Source organism: Lipotes vexillifer, unplaced genomic scaffold, assembly GCF_000442215.2.
Source record: "Lipotes vexillifer unplaced genomic scaffold, Lipotes_vexillifer_v1.1 scaffold912, whole genome shotgun sequence".
In the NCBI taxonomy this organism is placed as follows: domain Eukaryota; kingdom Metazoa; phylum Chordata; class Mammalia; order Artiodactyla; family Lipotidae; genus Lipotes; species Lipotes vexillifer.
In genome coordinates this window covers 589,642-608,695 of record NW_006782931.1, presented here as the reverse complement: position 1 = coordinate 608,695, position 19,054 = coordinate 589,642, and the positions used below count along the sequence as shown (strand labels likewise).

Genomic DNA, 19,054 nt, shown 5'->3' with positions numbered 1-19,054 from the left:
AGAACAGGGGTCTTCTCTTTCTCTGTCACTATTATACCCCAGGGCCTAGAAAAAATGTCTGGTACATAGTAGGTCACGGTAGAAATGGCTGAATGAATTCCATTCCCATTTTCCATAACACTTTCTCATTGGAACCCATTTTCTTGAAAGGCTCAGCTCAAGTGTCACTCTATTTAGGATGTCATTCACTCATTCACTATATGTGTTGGATGCCTACCATGTGATAGAGGTTGCCAAACCTCACCTGTTCACAGTCCTTTTAATGTCTCAGTAATCTTTTTTATGGTAGCTTTAGGCAAAGCGGAATACCTTTGGTTCCACTCGTTAAGTAGTAAGGTCCAAAAAACTTAATAGGTATTTGTGTCCTAACAACTTAGTGGCCATTGGAAAAACAATACATGTGACTTGAAAGAAAAATAATATTTTAGTTCAATCATAAGTAACCACGTTTTCTTACTGATGGGATGTATTTACCCGTTGTGTACTGCACAACTTCTCAAAGTCTGAAATCAGATTGGAAAGTGCCACCCTCATTTCCTGTCCCATGTTGATTTTCTGAAAGGACTTGATTTTTATCAAAGCAAATGCCAACTTTCCAAAGATAAGACATCATATAAAAAAGTACAACATGATGTGGTAGTTTGTACATTGCCCATCAGATGTCAAGTACCGCTGTGTTTCCCTTGAGTATTTAAAACATCCCCCTGCAGCCCTGGGGCCTTGCTGTGCTTCCTGCACACAGTTTCAGAAGCATGGTGTTTACGCTTCATGCTAGGCAATTGGTGTACAGCAGTGAGAGAATCAGGCGTGGTCCTTCCGTGACCACTTAGCATGTTGTGTTTACCTCCACACTGATAGTGTTTATCATACATTAATTCATTATGTGTTTGTGTATTTGTTTTTCCTGCTAGACTCTGGATTTCCCTGAGGACAAGTAGCCCGTCCTTTTATTGATAGCAGCAACTCCTCAAATCCCTAATGCAGAATAAGAGCTGGGTGCTCTATAAATGTTGGTTAAATAAATGAACAAGTAAACAAGAGAATGAATAAGTGAACAAATGAACGGCCCTGACACACAGCACAGTGTCTAATTTTCAGCTACTGAATAAGGACTTGATTATGAGAAAGTAACCCTTCTTCCTATCTTAGACATGCCTCTTGGCTGGAAAATGGCCCAACATGCAGGCTCACTGACTCCTGAAGTTGTCGTTATTTACTACAGCATCTGTCTAGACTCTAGGGGTATTTCACGGGTCTGAATTTTATTCCAGAAATTTAAAAGAAAATTCTGGCCAAGAAAGGCCTGTAGCAGAATGTTCTTTCCTTCCATGAGTTACTATTTGACTCTTGACATGTGCCCTGATTTTATGCTGTACAAAGACCTGATGAGAAAAATGAACATGGGGTCAAATGGAAACTGACCTTAGACTGACCATTAATAAACATGTGAGCGACTTTAGGAAAGCCATGAAACTTTACAACCTCAGGGATAAGAATCACTGGTTAAGATGGATGATCAAGGTCTACAGCAAAGACAGGAAACTTTGCTTCTACTGTCCACGTGGGGTCACTTCGATCTGACCCTACTTTAGTGCTGGCTGCAAATCTGTTCACTACAGTACTGCCAGTCACTAAACCAACATAGATATCTTCATGGGTCTGCATTTAGAATCAAATCTGCTAGAGCCCAGACATAAAATTTTTGAAGAATTACAGAATTTTAGAGCTGGAAGGGATTTTTGAAATCATTTAGTTCAACCCCCTCATTGTTTAGGTGTAGAAACTGAGGCCCCCAGAAGTTATAAATTTGCCTAGGATCATTCTGTCCTCTCTGGCCATTATAGCTGCTGCCTTTGTCTCTTGTCAGAATGCTGCACGTAAGGCATTCCATAGCAACGATGCTGGAGACCATAAAAGTGGATTGTATCAAGTGGCTTAGGAAAAGACATTCTCCCTCTAAAACATAGCTCACATCTTCCCACCAGTGTCTACTTAGTCTAAGCATCCATTAGCACTCATGGAAACTACTGGAATCGCTTCCTAACTGGCATTTCTGCTTCCACTCTCTTCTTTGCCATCTATCTCTAGAGTGATCCTGCAGCCAAACCTATTTTTTAAAATCGTTAAGTCCAACTCTATTTTCCCCTCCTTAAAATTCTCAGTAGTTCCCCTTTGTGCTTAAACTATAACACTTTATGACATGTAGCACGATCTAGCTTCTGTCTACCCGCACTTTTATTTTTTCTTATCTTCTAATACTCTTCCCTTTGTACACTAGTCTTTATACTGGGCTTTCTTCTTTCTTTGAACACACCACGTTCCTTGACTCTTCAGAGCCTCTGCACTAGCTGTTCCTTCTCTCTGATTCACTCTTCCTTTGGTGTTCCCAGAGCTCATTTCTTCCTGTCATTCAAGTGGACTTCCCCAACCTTCCAATTTGAAATCGCCACTGATCACTTAATTCTCTGCAGAGCACTGATCACTACCTGATATTGTTTCCTTTAAGTAACCTGTCTGTCTACTGGTTTGTAATCTGGTTTCCTCCATTAGAATGAAAGCTTCAGGAGAACTAGGTTTTGGTCTTATTCACCAGTATACCCCAGTCCTGAGAACAATTCTTGTGCTCAGTTATTCTTGGAATGAATGATGTTTTGTCTCCACGTGCTAAAAACGCTTTTAGTTGTTTCAACCATTCCTCAGAAGACAGAAATCCCTGCCCACTCACCTCACCCCCACTTCTGATTACTCCCTGAGAGTTTTAGAAGAGATATGGAAATGTGGTTTCCCAACTGTAATCTTGCAAATGTATTTTTCTGAAGAACAGTAAAGTGTTGCAAAATACTGTGATAAAATCTTAATGAAGAACATAAGAGCGCCATCAGCTACCACAGGCATCTTGGCCTAATAGGATGCTAATTGTGGTCACTGGCTCCTAAATCTCAACTTTAGCGAAGATTAAGGACAGTGACGAAGAAATGTTTTGTAAGAAACACAGCATTTCTCTAAACACATTGGAAGTCAATTTTAAATGCCTAATTAAGATCAAGGGGTTCAGATTTGAGGCTATTTGAATAAACAGGAAGATGAGACCTAAGGGGACCTTTGTGAGGGGCCCCAGGGAAGGTCTGAGACATAGTGAGCCACTTGACTGGGTTGCCAGGTTCACACCTACTGTTTCTCCCAATGGTATCCTTAGCTTTTTCTTTCAGAAAGAGAGAGTCTTGCCACATTCCTAAAAAAGAGAAGGGACAGTCCAATGGGAAAGGTTGGATGAACTATGTCCTTATGAATGAAAATAGCCTATTGGACCAGCCAGAAATGATGTTAGAAAGTACCATGACTCCGAGAACCATGCAAACATCATGGGAACTTTAACTTTCTTATACTGATACACTCTGTCTATAGAGTGATTAAAAATAAAACCTTAAAAGTACATGAGCTGATATTTCAGTCAAGCCAGAAAAATTGGGAATCTAAGGAGATGTTTTCTCCCCCTCTTGTTCTGGGGAACAAGAACCTAAAGAAATGTTATGTGTAGCAAGTACAAAGAATATAAATAGACAGTGAATCTCTGCAGAAGTGGTCCAGAAGAGGCGTAGGAAGCTGTCCGGGGATTACGGAGTGACGATGGAGGCTCATCTAACAAGAGGCCCTCAAGTTTTTCCCAAACAAGCATCTAAAAGGGGAATATTTAAATGAATTGTTCAGAACTTGTTAGTTTGAAAAATTCGAGTGTGATTATGAAAAGATTCTTTCTTATGAAATTTTTCGTTTTTTGACAATGTTGCTTCTGTCGTAGCCAAAAGCCAGAAAAAGAGCATAGAATTACTTGAAGACTCCAGGTTCTCATAAAAAATTCAGTGTCAGTTTGATTCTACAAGCTGTAAAGAGTTGGCTGGTGCTATGGGTTTTAAGTAATGTTAGGTCAGTCTTAGCCTGCATCTGTCCACGGAAAACGCTCATAATGATAGCATGGAAGTTGGGGGCTGTTTCTGAAGAGCTTTAAGGAAAGAGCAGGCAGACATCTGCTCATGATGCTTTAGGCATTCATCTACTTAGGATAGTTTGGACCCATTCTACTATCCTAAAAGTTAGAAAGAAAAGGAATGGAAGTTAAAGAGATTCTTTAATAACATCATGTGTTTTTTTCATATTTCATGATTCATTTAATTAAAAAATTTTTGCATTGTTTGTTTTTTTGTGGTTTTTTTTTTTTTAAATTGGAGTATAGTTGATTTACAATGTTGTGTTAGTTTCAGGTGTACAGCAAAGTGACCCAGTTATACAGATATATATATATATATTTTTTTTTCATATTCTTTTCCCTTATAGGTTATTACAAAGTCTAGAGTAGAGTTCCCTGCGCTATACAGTAGGTCCTTGTTGGTTATCTATTTTGTATATAGTAGTGTGTATATGTTAATCCCAAATTCCTAATTTATCCCTCCCCCCTGCCTCCTTTCCCCTTTGGTAACCATAAGTTTGTTTTCTATGTCATGTGTTTTTAAAACCATGATATTTATATATCACTACAATAAAAGGGATCACAAAGAAAACCAAGGAGCTATAGTATATTTACGTCAAATTTTTTTCTTACTATTACTACAACAAACTGTCGATACCATTTTTTTAAAATGTAAAAAGAAGCACTACAGCTCTTTGATCTTTTTAATCAATCAACAGTTGAGTGAGGTATGTGTGTGTGGTGAAGAAGACAGTGCTATGGCTTGTGGCACCCAGTGTCCTATATGGAAATAGGGAAACAAACTAGGCAAAATTTTCTATTGAACAATTACTTCCACTCCCAATTATCAAGGCTTTTAGTTCCTTACGCTCTCCCTGGTCAGGCACTTAAAAATATATACTGTTCATTCATTTTAGTCTTTCTCATCTCATCTGTATTCTGGCCAGGGGTCACCTCCACTGTCCATTTTCCTTTTTTTTTTTTTTTTTAATTTTTTATTGTAGTTGATTTACAATGTTGTGTTAGTTTCAGGTGTACAGCAATGTGAATCAGTTATAGATATACATATATCTACTCTTCTTTAGATTTTCTCATATAGATTATTACAGAACATTGAGTAGGTTTCCCTGTGCTATACAGTAGGTCCTTATTGGTTATCTATTTTATTTATAGTAGTGTGTATATATTAATCCTGATTTCCTAATTTATCCCTCCGCCCCCTTTTCGCCTTTGGTAACCATAAGTTTGTTTGCTACATCTGTGACTCTATTCTGTTTTGTAAATAAGTTCATTTGTACCATTTGGATAAAGAAGATGTGGTACATGTACACAATGGAATATTAGTCAGCCATAAAAAAGAATGAAATAATGTCATTTGCAGCAACATAGATGGACCTAGAGATTAAGTGAAGTAAGTCAGACAGAGAAAGACAAATATTATATGCTATTGCTTATATGTGGAATCCACTCTCCATTTTTCTTTTGTGCATCTCAGTATTGCCAGACTAAGTCCTAACACCCTCCTGACCACATACTCTGTAAGGGCAAGTTCTCTAACCTCAGTTGAACCCTCTCTGCTACTACTAACAGTTCTTTAATTTTGCTTTGCTGGCTTCCACTCAGTTTCCCCAGTGGCTGTGCTAGGCCTTCATGCTTACTGTCCCAAGTCCAACTTCCCTCCTCCCCTTTCAGCAGAGGACTTAGAAGACTTCTCTATAGAGAACCTTGAGCTTGCTCATCACGAGTAGCCTCAACTTGTCTCATCTTCAAAAGCTTTCTATATCCTCATCCCTTCTTTCTCGATCTGTGTCTGTTTTTTTAAGAATAGAGTGTATGTCTTTTTCCTTTATCAAGAGTCCTTCTCTTCTTGTCACCCAATGTCTGCTTTGGGACCTGTGGCATCCGGTATACCCTCACCTGCACATATCATCAATCTCTCCCTCCAGATCAACTCATCTCTTAAGGGGTCTCTTATTTTAACAAACAAAGAAAACAACACGCCCTTCCCACCCTTCTGTGACTCTACAAATGATGAAGTGTCTCTGTTAACACTTTATAAGAATAACTTAGACCTATTGATTCCATTTCCTCATTAATATGCTATACCCACTGCCATCCTGATTCTATTCCTAATACACTAGAGAAACTGCTCTCCCACTGGCCTTTTTTTTTTTTTTCAGACTTTGACTTTCTGGCAACATTTATCCTGTAGAACATCTTTAAGAATTCTCTCTTATTTCTTCTGCTACCTCTTTCATGATGCTTTTTATGGCTTATCTCTTACTATGTCCTCTTTCTTCCTGAGTACAGACATGCACCAAACTTCCGAGGTTCCCTTCTCCCATTATTCTATTTGCTCTACCTACAAAAACTACTGCCAAATCTTTAAATTCTGTATTTATTGCTTTGTGCTTCTGTCTCTTGAGCCCCGATCTCTTTCCTCAGATCAGATCCCCCCAACCTAGTTGAATATAACACCTACAAGTCCAGCCTGCATATCAAACTCAACAGTGTCCCTAAATCAAATGTACTATTTTCCTCTCCGAAACCTCCTCTCAATATCCAAAACCTCCTCTCAATATTCATACTTCTGATTATGACATTCACTGTTCTTCCAGAAGATGGGTACTCATTTTGTATTCAACAAATATCTACCTCAGCCATAAAATATTACTCAGCCATAAAAACGAATGAAATAATGTCATTTGCAGCAACATGGATGGACCTAGAGATTAAGTGAAGCAAGTCAGACAGAGAAAGACAAATATTATATGATATTGCTTATATGTGGAATCCACTCTCCATTTTTTTTTTGTGCATCTCAGTATTGCCAGACTAAGTCCTAGCAGCCTCCTTAATATATGTAAGTCAGCCATTCTAGGCACTGGGGATGAAGGAGTGGACGAGGTGAACGAGGCTCTATCCTCATGGAGTTTACATTCGAGAGTGGGAAAGCAGAACACCAACAAGTAATCAAATAAGATAAATTCTGGTAGGGATAAGACCTTTAAAAAAAAAAAGTAAAATGTGGTTGATTGACTATTGTGAGGAATTGGGCCAGGCAGTGGGACCACCACATTAGATAAGGTGGTCAAGGAAACCTCTTTGAGGAAATGGTATCTGAGCCGAGATCGGAATAAAGAAGATGCCCATCATGTAAATATCAAAGAAAGAGCTTTTCCAACAGAGGGATCAGGAAGTGCTAGAGCTCTAAACATGCATATGCCTCTGTTTCCTTTATTCCCATTTCAACTCATCACTCTCATTTAAATCACTTGTTAAGTTGCGCAGAGTGACCTTAATTTTGATCTCTCCTATATCTATTTCCTCCTGGTTTCAGCCCTCATTACTTCTTGCTTCCCACCTGTTTCCTGTTCCAGTGCATCCCTCATATCACCACAGAAATAAACTTCCTAAAGTGGAACTCTACAATATCCTTCTCTCGCTCCACAATCTCTGGTGACCCTCCATTACTCACTGAACTAATATAAACTCAGAAGCTTAACATTCAAATCTGGTCATGGTGTAACCTCAAAATATCTTTCAATTCTTCTCTTCCATACCTCTAAGCACAATCGTACCCAAATTCATGTACAGAACACACCTTCAACATTCTTGTCTCCAAAGTTGCCCATTATGTCCCCTCCATTTGGACTGGTTGTCATCCCCTCCCACCCAATCTGAGCCAGTCACAGCACTCCTAGCCTTCTTAGCCCTACCTCAAATCACCTCCTCCTTGAAGGCCCTTCAGGTTTCTCTCTGCTTTTAACCCACAAGAACTTTATCCCTTTCTTACTACGTTTGTCATATTTTGCCCTAGGATGTGGTTATGTGCACATCTGTCTTCTCTTTCTACATCCATTACCGTAAAACAGATGTTTTAAGACAGTGACCACATGCTATTTATCCTTGTAGTAGTGCCGTGCCTCACACAGTTGGCATTGAATAGTATTTGCTAAACAAATGAATTTGGCAAATCTGAGTTTGATTAACTGATATTTATTTCATGATGCCCAAGTGGTTTCCCTTTTATCATTCCTCTTATTTGTTCTCAAGAGACCTGGATGTGAAAAGCCAGAAAGCAGAGAGAAAACAGATTCCTTATTCTGAAGTTTCAATCTGGCCAAATGATTAAAAGTTTGTATTGAGGAACATTAAAAATACCTATTTTTTTGATGTGAATAATCCATATACTGTGAAATTAAATAACTCTTGCTGAAATACTACTTGGTTGATTTCTGCTCAAGATATGTGAAACTCCTTAGCATTAGTCAGTGCTTAAAAAAATACCTTATCACCCGGGCTCCTTGGTGGGGCTAATGGTGGACTCTGGAAGGGCTCACACCAAGAAGTACTTCCCAGAACTTCTGCCGCCAGTGTCCTTGTCCTCACGATGAGACACAACCACCCCCTGACTCTGCAGGAGACCCTCCATTACTACCAGGATAGCCTCATCCACCAGAGGGCAGAGAGCAGAAGCAAGAAGAATTACAATTCTGCAGCCTGTGGAACAAAAACCACATTCACAGAAACATAGACAAGATGAAAAGGCAGAGGGCTATGTACCAGATGAAGGAACAAGATAAAACAACTAAATGAAGTGGAGATAGGCAACCTTCCAGAAAAAGAATTCAGAATAATGATAGTGAAGATGATCCAGGACCTTGGAAACAGAATAGAGGTAAAGATCGAGAAGATGCAAGAAATGTTTAACAAAGACCTAGAAGAATTAAAGAACAAACAGAGATGAACAGTACAATATCTGCAATGAAAACTACACTACAAGGAATCAACAGCAGAATAACTGAGGCAGAGGAACGGATAAGTGACCTGGAAGACAGAATGGTGGAATTCACTGCTGTGGAACAGAATAAAGAAAAAAGAATGAAAAGAAATGAAGACAGCCTAAGAGACCTCTGGGACACCATTAAACTCAACAACATTCACATTATAGGGGTCCCAGAAGGAGAAGAGAGAGAGAAAGGACCCGAGAAAATATTTAAAGAGATATAGTCGAAAATTTCCCTAACATGGGAAAGGAAATAGCCACCCAAGTCCAGGAAGCACAGAGAGTCCCACACGATAAACCCAAGGAGAAACATGCTGAGACACATAATAAACAAATTGACAAAAAATAAAGACAAAGAAAAATCACTGAAAGCAGCAAGGGAAAATTGACAAATAACATACAAGGGAACTCCCATAAGGTTAACAGCTGATTTCTCAGCAGAAACTCTACAAGCCAGAAGGGAGTGGCATGATATACTTAAAGTGATGAAAGGGAAGAACCTACAACCCAAATTACACTACCTGGCAAGGATCTCATTCAGATTCAATGGAGAAATCAAAAGCTTCAAAGACAAGCAAAAGATAAGAGGATTCAGCACCACAAAACCAGCTCTACAACAAATGCTAAAGGAACTTCTCTAAGTGGGAAATACAAGAGAAGAAAAGGACCTAAAAAAACAAACCCAAAACAATTAAGAAAATGGTCATAGGAACATATGTATCGATAATTACCCTAAAGGTGAAAGGATTAAATGCTCCAACCAAAAGACAGGCTTGCTGAAAGGACAGAAAAACAAGACCCATATATATGCTGTCTACAAGAGATGCACTTCAGACCTAGGGACACATACAGACTGAAAATGAGGGGATGGAAAAAGATATTCCATGCAAATGGAAATCAAAAGAAAGCTGGAGTAGCAATACTCATATCAGATAAAATAGACTTTAAAATAAAGAATGTTACAAGAGACAAGGAAGGACACTACATAACCATCAGGGCATCAATCCAAGGAGAAGATATAACAATTATAAATATATATGCACCCAACATAGGAGCACCTCAATACATAAGGCAACTGCTAACAGCTATAAAAGAGGAAATCAACAGTAACAAATTGATAGTGGGGGACTTTAACACCTCACTTAAACTAATGGACAGATCATCCAAAATGAAAATAAATAAGGAAATAGAAGCTTTAAATGACACAACAGAACAATAGATTTAATCGATATTTATAGGACATTCCATCCAAAAACAGCAGCTTACACTTTCTTCTCAAGAGCACATGGAACATTCTCCAGGATAGATCACATCTTGGGTCACAAATCAAGCCTCAGTAAATTTAAGAAAATTGAAATCATATCAAGCATCTTTTCTGACCACAATACTATGAGATTAGAAATCAATTACAGGGAAAAAAACATAAAAAACACAAACACATGGAGGCTAAACAATACGTTACTAAATAACCAAGTGATCAGTGAAGAAATCAAAGACGAAATCAAAAACTACCTAGAGACAAACGCCAATGAAAACACGACGATCCAAAACCTATGGGATGCAGCAAAAGCAGTTCTAAGAGGGAAGTTTGTAGCTTTACAAGGCTACCCCATAAAACAAGAAAAATCTCAAATAAATAATGTAAGCTCACACCTAAAGGAACTACAGAAAGAAGAACAAACAAAACCCAAAGCTAGCAGAAGGAAAGAAATCATAAAGATCAGAGCACAAAAAAATGAAATAGAAACAAAGAAAACAATAGCAAAGATCAGTAAAACTAAAAGCTGGTTCTTTGAGAAGATAAACAAAATCGATAAAGCATTAGCCAGACTCATCAAGAAAAAGAGGGAGAGGACTGAAATCAATTAAATTAGAAATGAAAAAAAAGTTACAACAGACACCGCAGAACTACAAAGCATCCTAACAGACTACTACAAGCAATGCTATGCCAATAAAATGGACATCCTGGAAGAAATGGACAATTCTTAGAAAGGTATAACCTTCCAAGACTGAACAAGGAAGATATAGAAAATATGAACAGACCAATCACAAGTAATGAAATTGAAACTGTGATTAAAAATCTTCCAACAAACAGAAGTCCAGGACCAGATGGCTTCACAGGTGAATTCTATCAAACATTTAGAGAAGAGCTAACATGCATCCTTCTCAAACTCTTCCAAAACACTGCGGAGGAAGGAACACTCCCAAACTCAATCTATGAGGGCACCATCACCCTGACACCAAAACCAGACAAAGATACTACAAAAAAGAAAATTACAGACCAATATCACCAATGAATATAGATGCAAAAATCCTCAACAAAATACCAGCAAACAGAAAACAACAACACATTAAAAGGATCATACACCATGATCAAGTGGGGTTTTTCCCAGGGATGCAAGGATTCTTCAATATATGCAAATCAATCAATGTGGTACACCATATTAACAAACTGAAGGATGAAAACCATATAATCATCTCAGTAGATGCAGAAAAACCTTTTGACAAAATTCTACACTCATTTATGACAAAAACTGTCCAGAAAGTGGGCATAGGGGGAACCTACCCAAACATAATAAAGGCCATATACAACAAGCCCACAGCAAACATCATTCTCAATGGTGAAAAACTGAAAGCATTTCCTCCAAGATCAGGAACAAGACAAGGATGTCCACTCTCACCACTACTATTCAACATAGTTTTGGAAGTCCTAGTCATGGCAGTCAGAGAAGAAAAAGAAATAAAAGGAATCCAAATTGGAAAAGAAGAATTAAAACTGTCACTGTTTGCAGATGACATGATACTATACATAGAGAATCCTAAAGATGCTACCAGAAAACTACTAGAGCTAATCAATGAATCCGGTAAAGTAGCAGGATACAAAATTGATGCACAGAAATATCTTGCATTCCTATACACTAACGACAAAAATCTGAAAGAGAAATTAAGGAAACACTTCCATTTACCACTGCAACGAAAAGAATAAAATACCTAGGAATAAACCTACCTAAGGAGACAAAAGACCTGTATGCAGAAAACTATAAGCCAATGATGAAAGAAATTAAAGGAGACACAAACAGATGGAGAGATATACCATGTTCTTAGGTTGGAAGAATCAATATTGTGAAAATGACAATACTACCCAAAGCAATCTACAGATTCAGTGCCATCCCTATCAAACTACCAATGGCATTTTTCACAGAACTAGAACAAAACATTTTACAATTTCTATGGAGACACAAAAGACCCCGAAGAGCCAAAGCAGTCTTGAGGGAAAAAAGCGGCGCTGGAGGAATCAGACTCCCTGACTTCAGACTATACTACAAAGCTACAGTAATCAAGACTATATGGTACTGTCAGTAAAACAGAAATATAGATCAATGGAAAGAGATAGAAAGCCCACAGATAAACCCAAGCACCTATGGTTACGCAATCTATGACAAAGGAGGCAAGACTCTACAATGGAGAAAAGACAGTCTCTTCAATAAGTGGTGCTGGGAAAACTGGACAGCTACATGTAAAAGAATGAAAATAGAACACTCCATAACACCATACACAAAAATAAACTCAAAATGGATTAGAGACCTAAACGTAAGACCAGACACTATAAATCTCTTAGAGGAAAACATAGGTGAACACTCTTTGACATAAATCACAGCAAGATCTTTTTTGATCCACCTCCTAGAGTAATGGAAATAGAAACAAAAATAAACAAATGGGACTTAATGAAACTTAAAAGCTTTTGCACAGCAAAGGAAAGCATAAAGAAGACGAAAAGACAACCCTCAGAATGGGAGAAAATATTTACAAATGAATCAGCGGACAAAGGATTAATATCCAAAATATATAAACAGCTCATGCAGCTCAATATTAAAAAAAACAAACAACCCAATCCAGAAATGGGCAGAAGACCTAAACAGACATTTCTCAAAAGAAGACATTAAGATGGCTAAGAAGCACATTGAAAGCTGCTCAACATCACTAATTATTAGAGAAATGCAAATCAAAACTACAGTGAGGTATCACCTCACACCAGTTAGAATGGGCATCATCAGAAAATCTACAAACAACAAATGCTGGAGAGGGTGTGGAAAAAGGGAGCCCTCTTGCACTGTTGGTGGGATACAGCCACTATGGAGAACTGTATGGAGGTTCCTTAAAAAACTAAAAATAGAATTACCATATGACCTTGCAATTCTACTACTGGGCATATACCCAGAGAAAACCATAATTCAAAGAGACACAGCCACCCCAATGTTCATTGCAGCACTATTTACAATAGCCAGGTCATGGAAGCAACCTAAATGCCCAATGACAGACGAATGGATAAAGAAGATGTGGTACATATATACGATGGAATATTACTCAGCCATGAAAAGGAATGAAATTGGGTTATTTGTTGAGACATGGATGCCTCTAGAGACTGTCATACAGAGTGAAGTAAGTCAGAAAGAGAAAAACAAATGTAGTATATTAACGCATATATGTGGAAGCTAGAAAAATAGTACAGATGAACCGGTTCACAGGGCAGAAATTGAGACACAGATGCAGAGAACAAATGTATGGACATCAAGGGGGGAAAGCGGCGGGGGGTGGTGGTGGTGGTGGGATGAACTGGGAGATTGGGATTGATGTGTATACACTGAGGTATATAAAATGGATGACTAATAAGAACCTGCTGTATAAAAAAATAAATAAAATAAAATAAAATAAATACCTTATCACAGTCATAGAACCTTAATACTTACCACATTACTGCATGTTCTATATCGGATATTTCTTCCCTCACAGCTCCTAGAAAAAAAAAAAAAAAAAAAACTCATTACTACCTATGAAGGGCCCAAAATTTGAACTGTTTTGTTACAAAAACCATTTCTTCTCAGTACCAATATAAAAGCCTCTCTTTTCTTCTGAGTATGCTCTTAGAGGAATTACTATCAAATGTTAAATTGAGCAGATCTCAAGGAGTTGTATACATAAATTGATTTCTCTATGAGGGTTGAAACTAAGCATTCATTTTGCTTCAAAAGTTGTCAAAGTACGTACTTGTAATGAGATCTTATTTAATCAAATAGATTTAATGCAAGGTTTTCTGATAAATATTAATATTAAATGAATCCTCTGTTAATTATCTCTGGTATAAAACTAAAGATAGGTTTCACTAATATGATAGATCTTACATTTAGAATACGATAAAAATTGGACTCAACATGGCTTTTAAAATTACACATCTAAGAATATGAAAGTCATAATTCTTAAAGAATTATCTTCATTTCTAAAGTACATCCTCATTGTGGAGGTTTTAGAAAAGAAAGATGACGCAAAAGAACAAAAATCCCCCATAGTTGTCTCATCTAAAGATAATCACTATTATTTTGATTTATTAATTTCTTTCCGATGCAGAGGAAATAACATCACTTATACAATTTTATAGCTTGCTTTTTTTCCACGTAAAAATTTTTGGAGTTATTTTTCCACACTACTAAATAACTTTAAAGACATCATTTTGAGAGCTACAATCTATTCCATCAAATGATATAACTTGTGTAATCATTCTTCCATTTCTTGTCATTTAAGTAGTTTCTAATTTGGGGTTTGATAAGTGATCATGTGATAAACCATGTCCATGCGTATGTTTCATCCAAGTTTCTGACTATGACTTTAGGAGAGCTAAGTTTCTAGAAAGGGAATTACAGCACTAAAGGGAAAGAACTTCTATAAGGCTCTTGATAAATATTGCCAAATTGCATTCCATAAAGGTTGTACCATTGCATTCTCCCACCAGCAATATATGGGAGTTTCCATTTTATGGAACTCTTGTGAACAAAAACAATCAATTTTTTATTAAGTGTTCAATGATGACATTTAAGAACAGCAGTACTCTGCTCTTTCAAAATAAGTCACACTTATAAAAAAACAAGTAAAATATGAAATTCTGAGAGAATTATCATACTAATAACTAATAGTTATGGAATTCCAGGTATATTTCTAAGTTTGTTATATGTATTAATTTATTTACTCTTCTCAAGAACACTGGGAGACAGGGTACTATCATTATACCCATTTTACAGAAGAGAAAATGTAAGAGAAAATGTAAGCTTAGGGAGGTTAAGTAACTTGCCAAAATCACACAACTATTAAGTAATAGAGCTGAGATTTGAAACTGAGCCATTCAGAGCTTACACTCATAACCATGCTTTACTGCCCCCTAATTCACTTGTTTGTTCAGCACACGCCCATTGAGCTCCTATTATATACTGGGCAATACATTTACTTCTGGGAATACAAAGAAGAATGAGCATGACTTGGTCTTCGCTACTAAGAAAATATTCATATAATTCAGTGTAAAAAAAGCTAGATAGTATTTGTGTTAGGTCTCAAGAACGTCATCAAAAAGAAACTGTCACCTGAAAATACAATTACACAAAGGCTATCTTAGAGAGATAGAAAGGTCCCAGTCTTGAAGACTTGACTGTAACCAACTGTACTCAACAGTAGAATGTAACAAAGGAAAAAAAGGGCTGGCCAGAATCATAGAAAAAAAGGAGAATGGAAGAGATACTAGGTTGCCAGTGCCCAGCCCAGCAATGTCCCAGGCTAAGGGCCAATGAACTTCATGTCCTCCTGATCCCCTTGGCTAGGCTGTGGCTATCACAGTCCAGATGCCTCACACTAACCTAGCTGATGCCAGTGAATTTTTTGCTCATCCCAGAAATATCCCTCATTACAATGCCATGTTGATCAAAGCAATTTGCCAAGAGTGGTCTGTTTTTACATGACTGCTAAGAGGCAGAGGCACTGGTCATGCTGACATGGGAATGGTCCATGTTATGGACAGTTCTACTTCTCACTGTAAGTTAATAAATTGGCATTTTAACTTGAAATATTAACCTCACGGGCCAAGTCATTGCAAGTCCACCTCCAAGAGAAGGATTTGTTCTTGGTGTGACTGCTGAAAAATATCAGGTTTCTGAGTTTAAAAAGATGAGAGCTAGGCTCCAGTTGATGGTAAATTTACAAGGTAATTAATGCTATGACCTGGACGCCTTTGGTAGCATGCCATGTATACATCAGTGTTGGCTGAATGTGATATGTTTTTCAATTTTGGAATTCCTAGTGCATATGTGACATACTGTAATGGTTAAGAGTACCCAGTTTGACAGCAGAACCTTCTTTCTGGAATCCTGATTCCTTAGTTTCTATACCTCAGTTTTGTCATCTTTAAAATGGGATAATATTGCTTATCTCCTGGGATTATTATGAGGAGTAACTGAGTTAATATTTGTGAAGCACTTCAAACAGTGCCTCACACATAGTAAGCATTATATAGACATTTAACAAATAAATTAATTATATAATAGATGTAAAAATATAACAGATATTAAAAGAGGGTGAAGGATATGTGGAGAAGAAACCATAGGCAAAGGCATAGAGGAATGAAAAGATATGGTGTGTTTGTACATTTTCAAGTGGTTTGGTTGTGTAGTTTTGGGTGTATGTGGGGAACTGAAAAGAGATTAAAAAAAAGCCTTCTAACTGTGAACTTTGCAATAGGCAGAGGGGAACCACTGAAGGTTTTAAAACATAGGAGATCCAATGATGACTTCTTGCCTTAAAAAAGTGAACTCTGGCATTAATCATGAAGACCTTAAAATGCTATGTTTTTCACCCTCCTTTTATTTTCTTTTCCTAACCTTATCTCCCTGAAAGGAATAATGGAAACACATCTGAATTAGGAGTTTGACAATCTGAGTCATAGACTTTGCTCTTCCCCTTGCGTAAGCCTCTTGTCCTCTCAGGGTTTTTGCTTCCTCATCTGTCAACTGGATATCACTGTATACGGAAACGGCAGTGCCTAAAGTTGCGATCACCAACTGAGATAACTCACAAAAGTTCTATCCAAACGTCAATGGGGTTATTAGAGATAATGCTTACTAAAAAAATTAAAAAGCAGAAAAACATCTAGTTCAATAATTTAAATGAGCCTTTTCCCAGATATTTTAAACTATGAATACCTACTACGTATGTTCTAAAAGCATCCTTGAGATGGACCTAGAGATGATCATACTAAGTGAAGTAAGTCAAATAAATACAAATAGTATATAATAGCACTTATATATGGAATCTAAAAAAATAATATAATTAAACTTATTTACAAAACAGAAACAGAGTCACAAATATAGAAAACAAACTTATGGTTACCAAAGGGGAAATGCGGGGGAGGACAAATTAGGAGTTTGGGATTAACATATACACACTACTATATATAAAATAGATAAACAACAAGGATTTACTGTATAGCACAGGGAACTATATTCAGTAGCTTGTAATAACCTACAATGGAAAAAAATCTGTAAAAGAATACATATATATAGATAGATAGATACAGATATCTGAATCACTTTGATGTATGCCTGAAACTAACATAATATTGTAAATCAACTATAGTTCAATAATTTAAAAAAAGCATCCTTGGGTAACAGGAAAAGTAAGCATATAATGTAAAAGATTGAATTAAATGCTTCTCATTTAGCAAAAACAAAACAAAAACAAACGGCGGTGGGGGAGGAGAGGGGTTCCCACACTAGGAGGGGCCCACCCACAGAGTGGGGATTAGCAGGGACAGGGAGAGACCTTCGGGGTATCAGGGGATCAGAGGGGAATGTGGATAGCATTTCCCCCACCCACTCGGGCCTGGCAAGCCTACTGAGGTCCCAGGCCTGAACCACCGTCCTCCAGGGCCCCCTCTGGCCATGCTGAGCCTAAGCCATGCCCCCCACCCCACCCCCAGGGCCTTTTCTGGCTGCACAGTTCCTGATCCCCAGCCCCGCCCTCCCTTGCCTACCCCCCTGACCCCCACCAAGGACTTTTCAGAGTTTTTTTTTTTTTGGCCGTTGTGGTTCTGGTTTGCCTTCCTTTTGTTGTTTCACTTATATTTTTATGTTTTGTAATACATTTTTTATTTTTCTAATTTTATTGTATTTTTATTCTTTGTTATTGTTCTGCTCCGTTTTGTTTGTTGCCTTTCTTCTTTTTTGCCATGCTGCGCAGCTTGCGGAATCTTGGTTTCCAGGCCAGGGGTTGGGCCTGAGCTTCTGTGATGGGAGCACAGAGTCCAAACCACTAACAGAGAACCTCAGGCCCCAGGGAATACTGATCAGTGTGAAGTCTCCCAGTGGTCTTCATCAGGGCACCGAGACCCCGCTCTACCCAACTGCCTGCAAACTCCAGTGCTGGACGCCTCAGGCTAAACAAGCAGTAAGACAGGAACACAGCCCCACCCATCAAAAAAATGAGACAACAAAAAAATATGTTACAGACGAAGGAGTAAAGATCAAATAAAAGACCAAATAAATGAAGAGGAAATAGGCAACCTGCCTGAAAAAGAATTCAGAGTAATGATAGTAAAGATGATCCAAAACCTTGGAAGCAGAATGGAGGCACAGATTGAGAAAATACAAGAAATGATTAACAAGGACCTAGAAGAATTAAAGAACAAACAAACAGTGAGGAACAGCACAATAACTGAAATGAAAAATACACTAGAAGGAATCAATAGCAGAATAACTGAAGCAGAAGAACAAATAAGTGAGCTGGAAGACAGAATGGTGGAAATAACTGCTGAGGAGCAGAATAAAGAGAAAAGAGTGAAAAGAAATGATGACAGTCTCAGAAACTTCTGGGACAATATTAAACGCACAAACATTTGAATAATAGGGGCCCCAGAAGAAGAATAGAAAGAGAAAGGGTCTGAGAAAATATCTGAAGAGATTATAGTTGAAAACTTCCCTAACATGAAAAGGGAAATAGCCACCCAAGTCCATGAACTGCAGAGTCCCAGGCAGGATAAACTCAAGGAGAAACATGCCAAGTCACATATTAATCAAACTAACAAAAACTAAATTCAAAGCAAAATATTAAAAGCATCAAGGTAAAAGCAACAAATAACATACAAGGGGATCCCCATAAGGTTATCAGCTGATTTTTCAGGAGAAACTCTGCAGGCCAGAAGGGAGTGGCAGGACATATTTAAAGTGATGAAAGGAAAAAACCTACAACCAAGATTACTCTACCCAGCAAGGATCTCATTCAGATTCGATGGAGAAATCAAAACCTTTACAGACAAGCAAAAGCTAACAGAACTCAGTACCACCAAACCTACTTTACAACAAATGCCACAGGAAATTCTCTAGGCAGGAAACACAAGAGAAGAAAAAGAACCACAAAAACAAACCCCAAACAATTAACAAAATGGTAATAGGAACACACATATTAATAATTACCTTTAATATACATGCATT

General features: G+C 37.7%; 1 protein-coding gene across 2 annotated transcripts in view; it reads right to left on the bottom strand.

Annotated features, from left to right (window-relative positions):
* The window catches only part of ADAMTSL1 (ADAMTS like 1), a 472,821-nt gene that overhangs the window by 395,542 nt on the left and 58,225 nt on the right, over positions 1–19,054 (bottom strand). For both annotated transcript variants that reach the window (XM_007455565.1, XM_007455564.1), the window contains exon 3: positions 13,502–13,547. In XM_007455565.1, the coding sequence (XP_007455627.1) occupies positions 13,502–13,547 (46 nt within the window). The remainder of the gene's footprint in view (positions 1–13,501; positions 13,548–19,054) is intronic.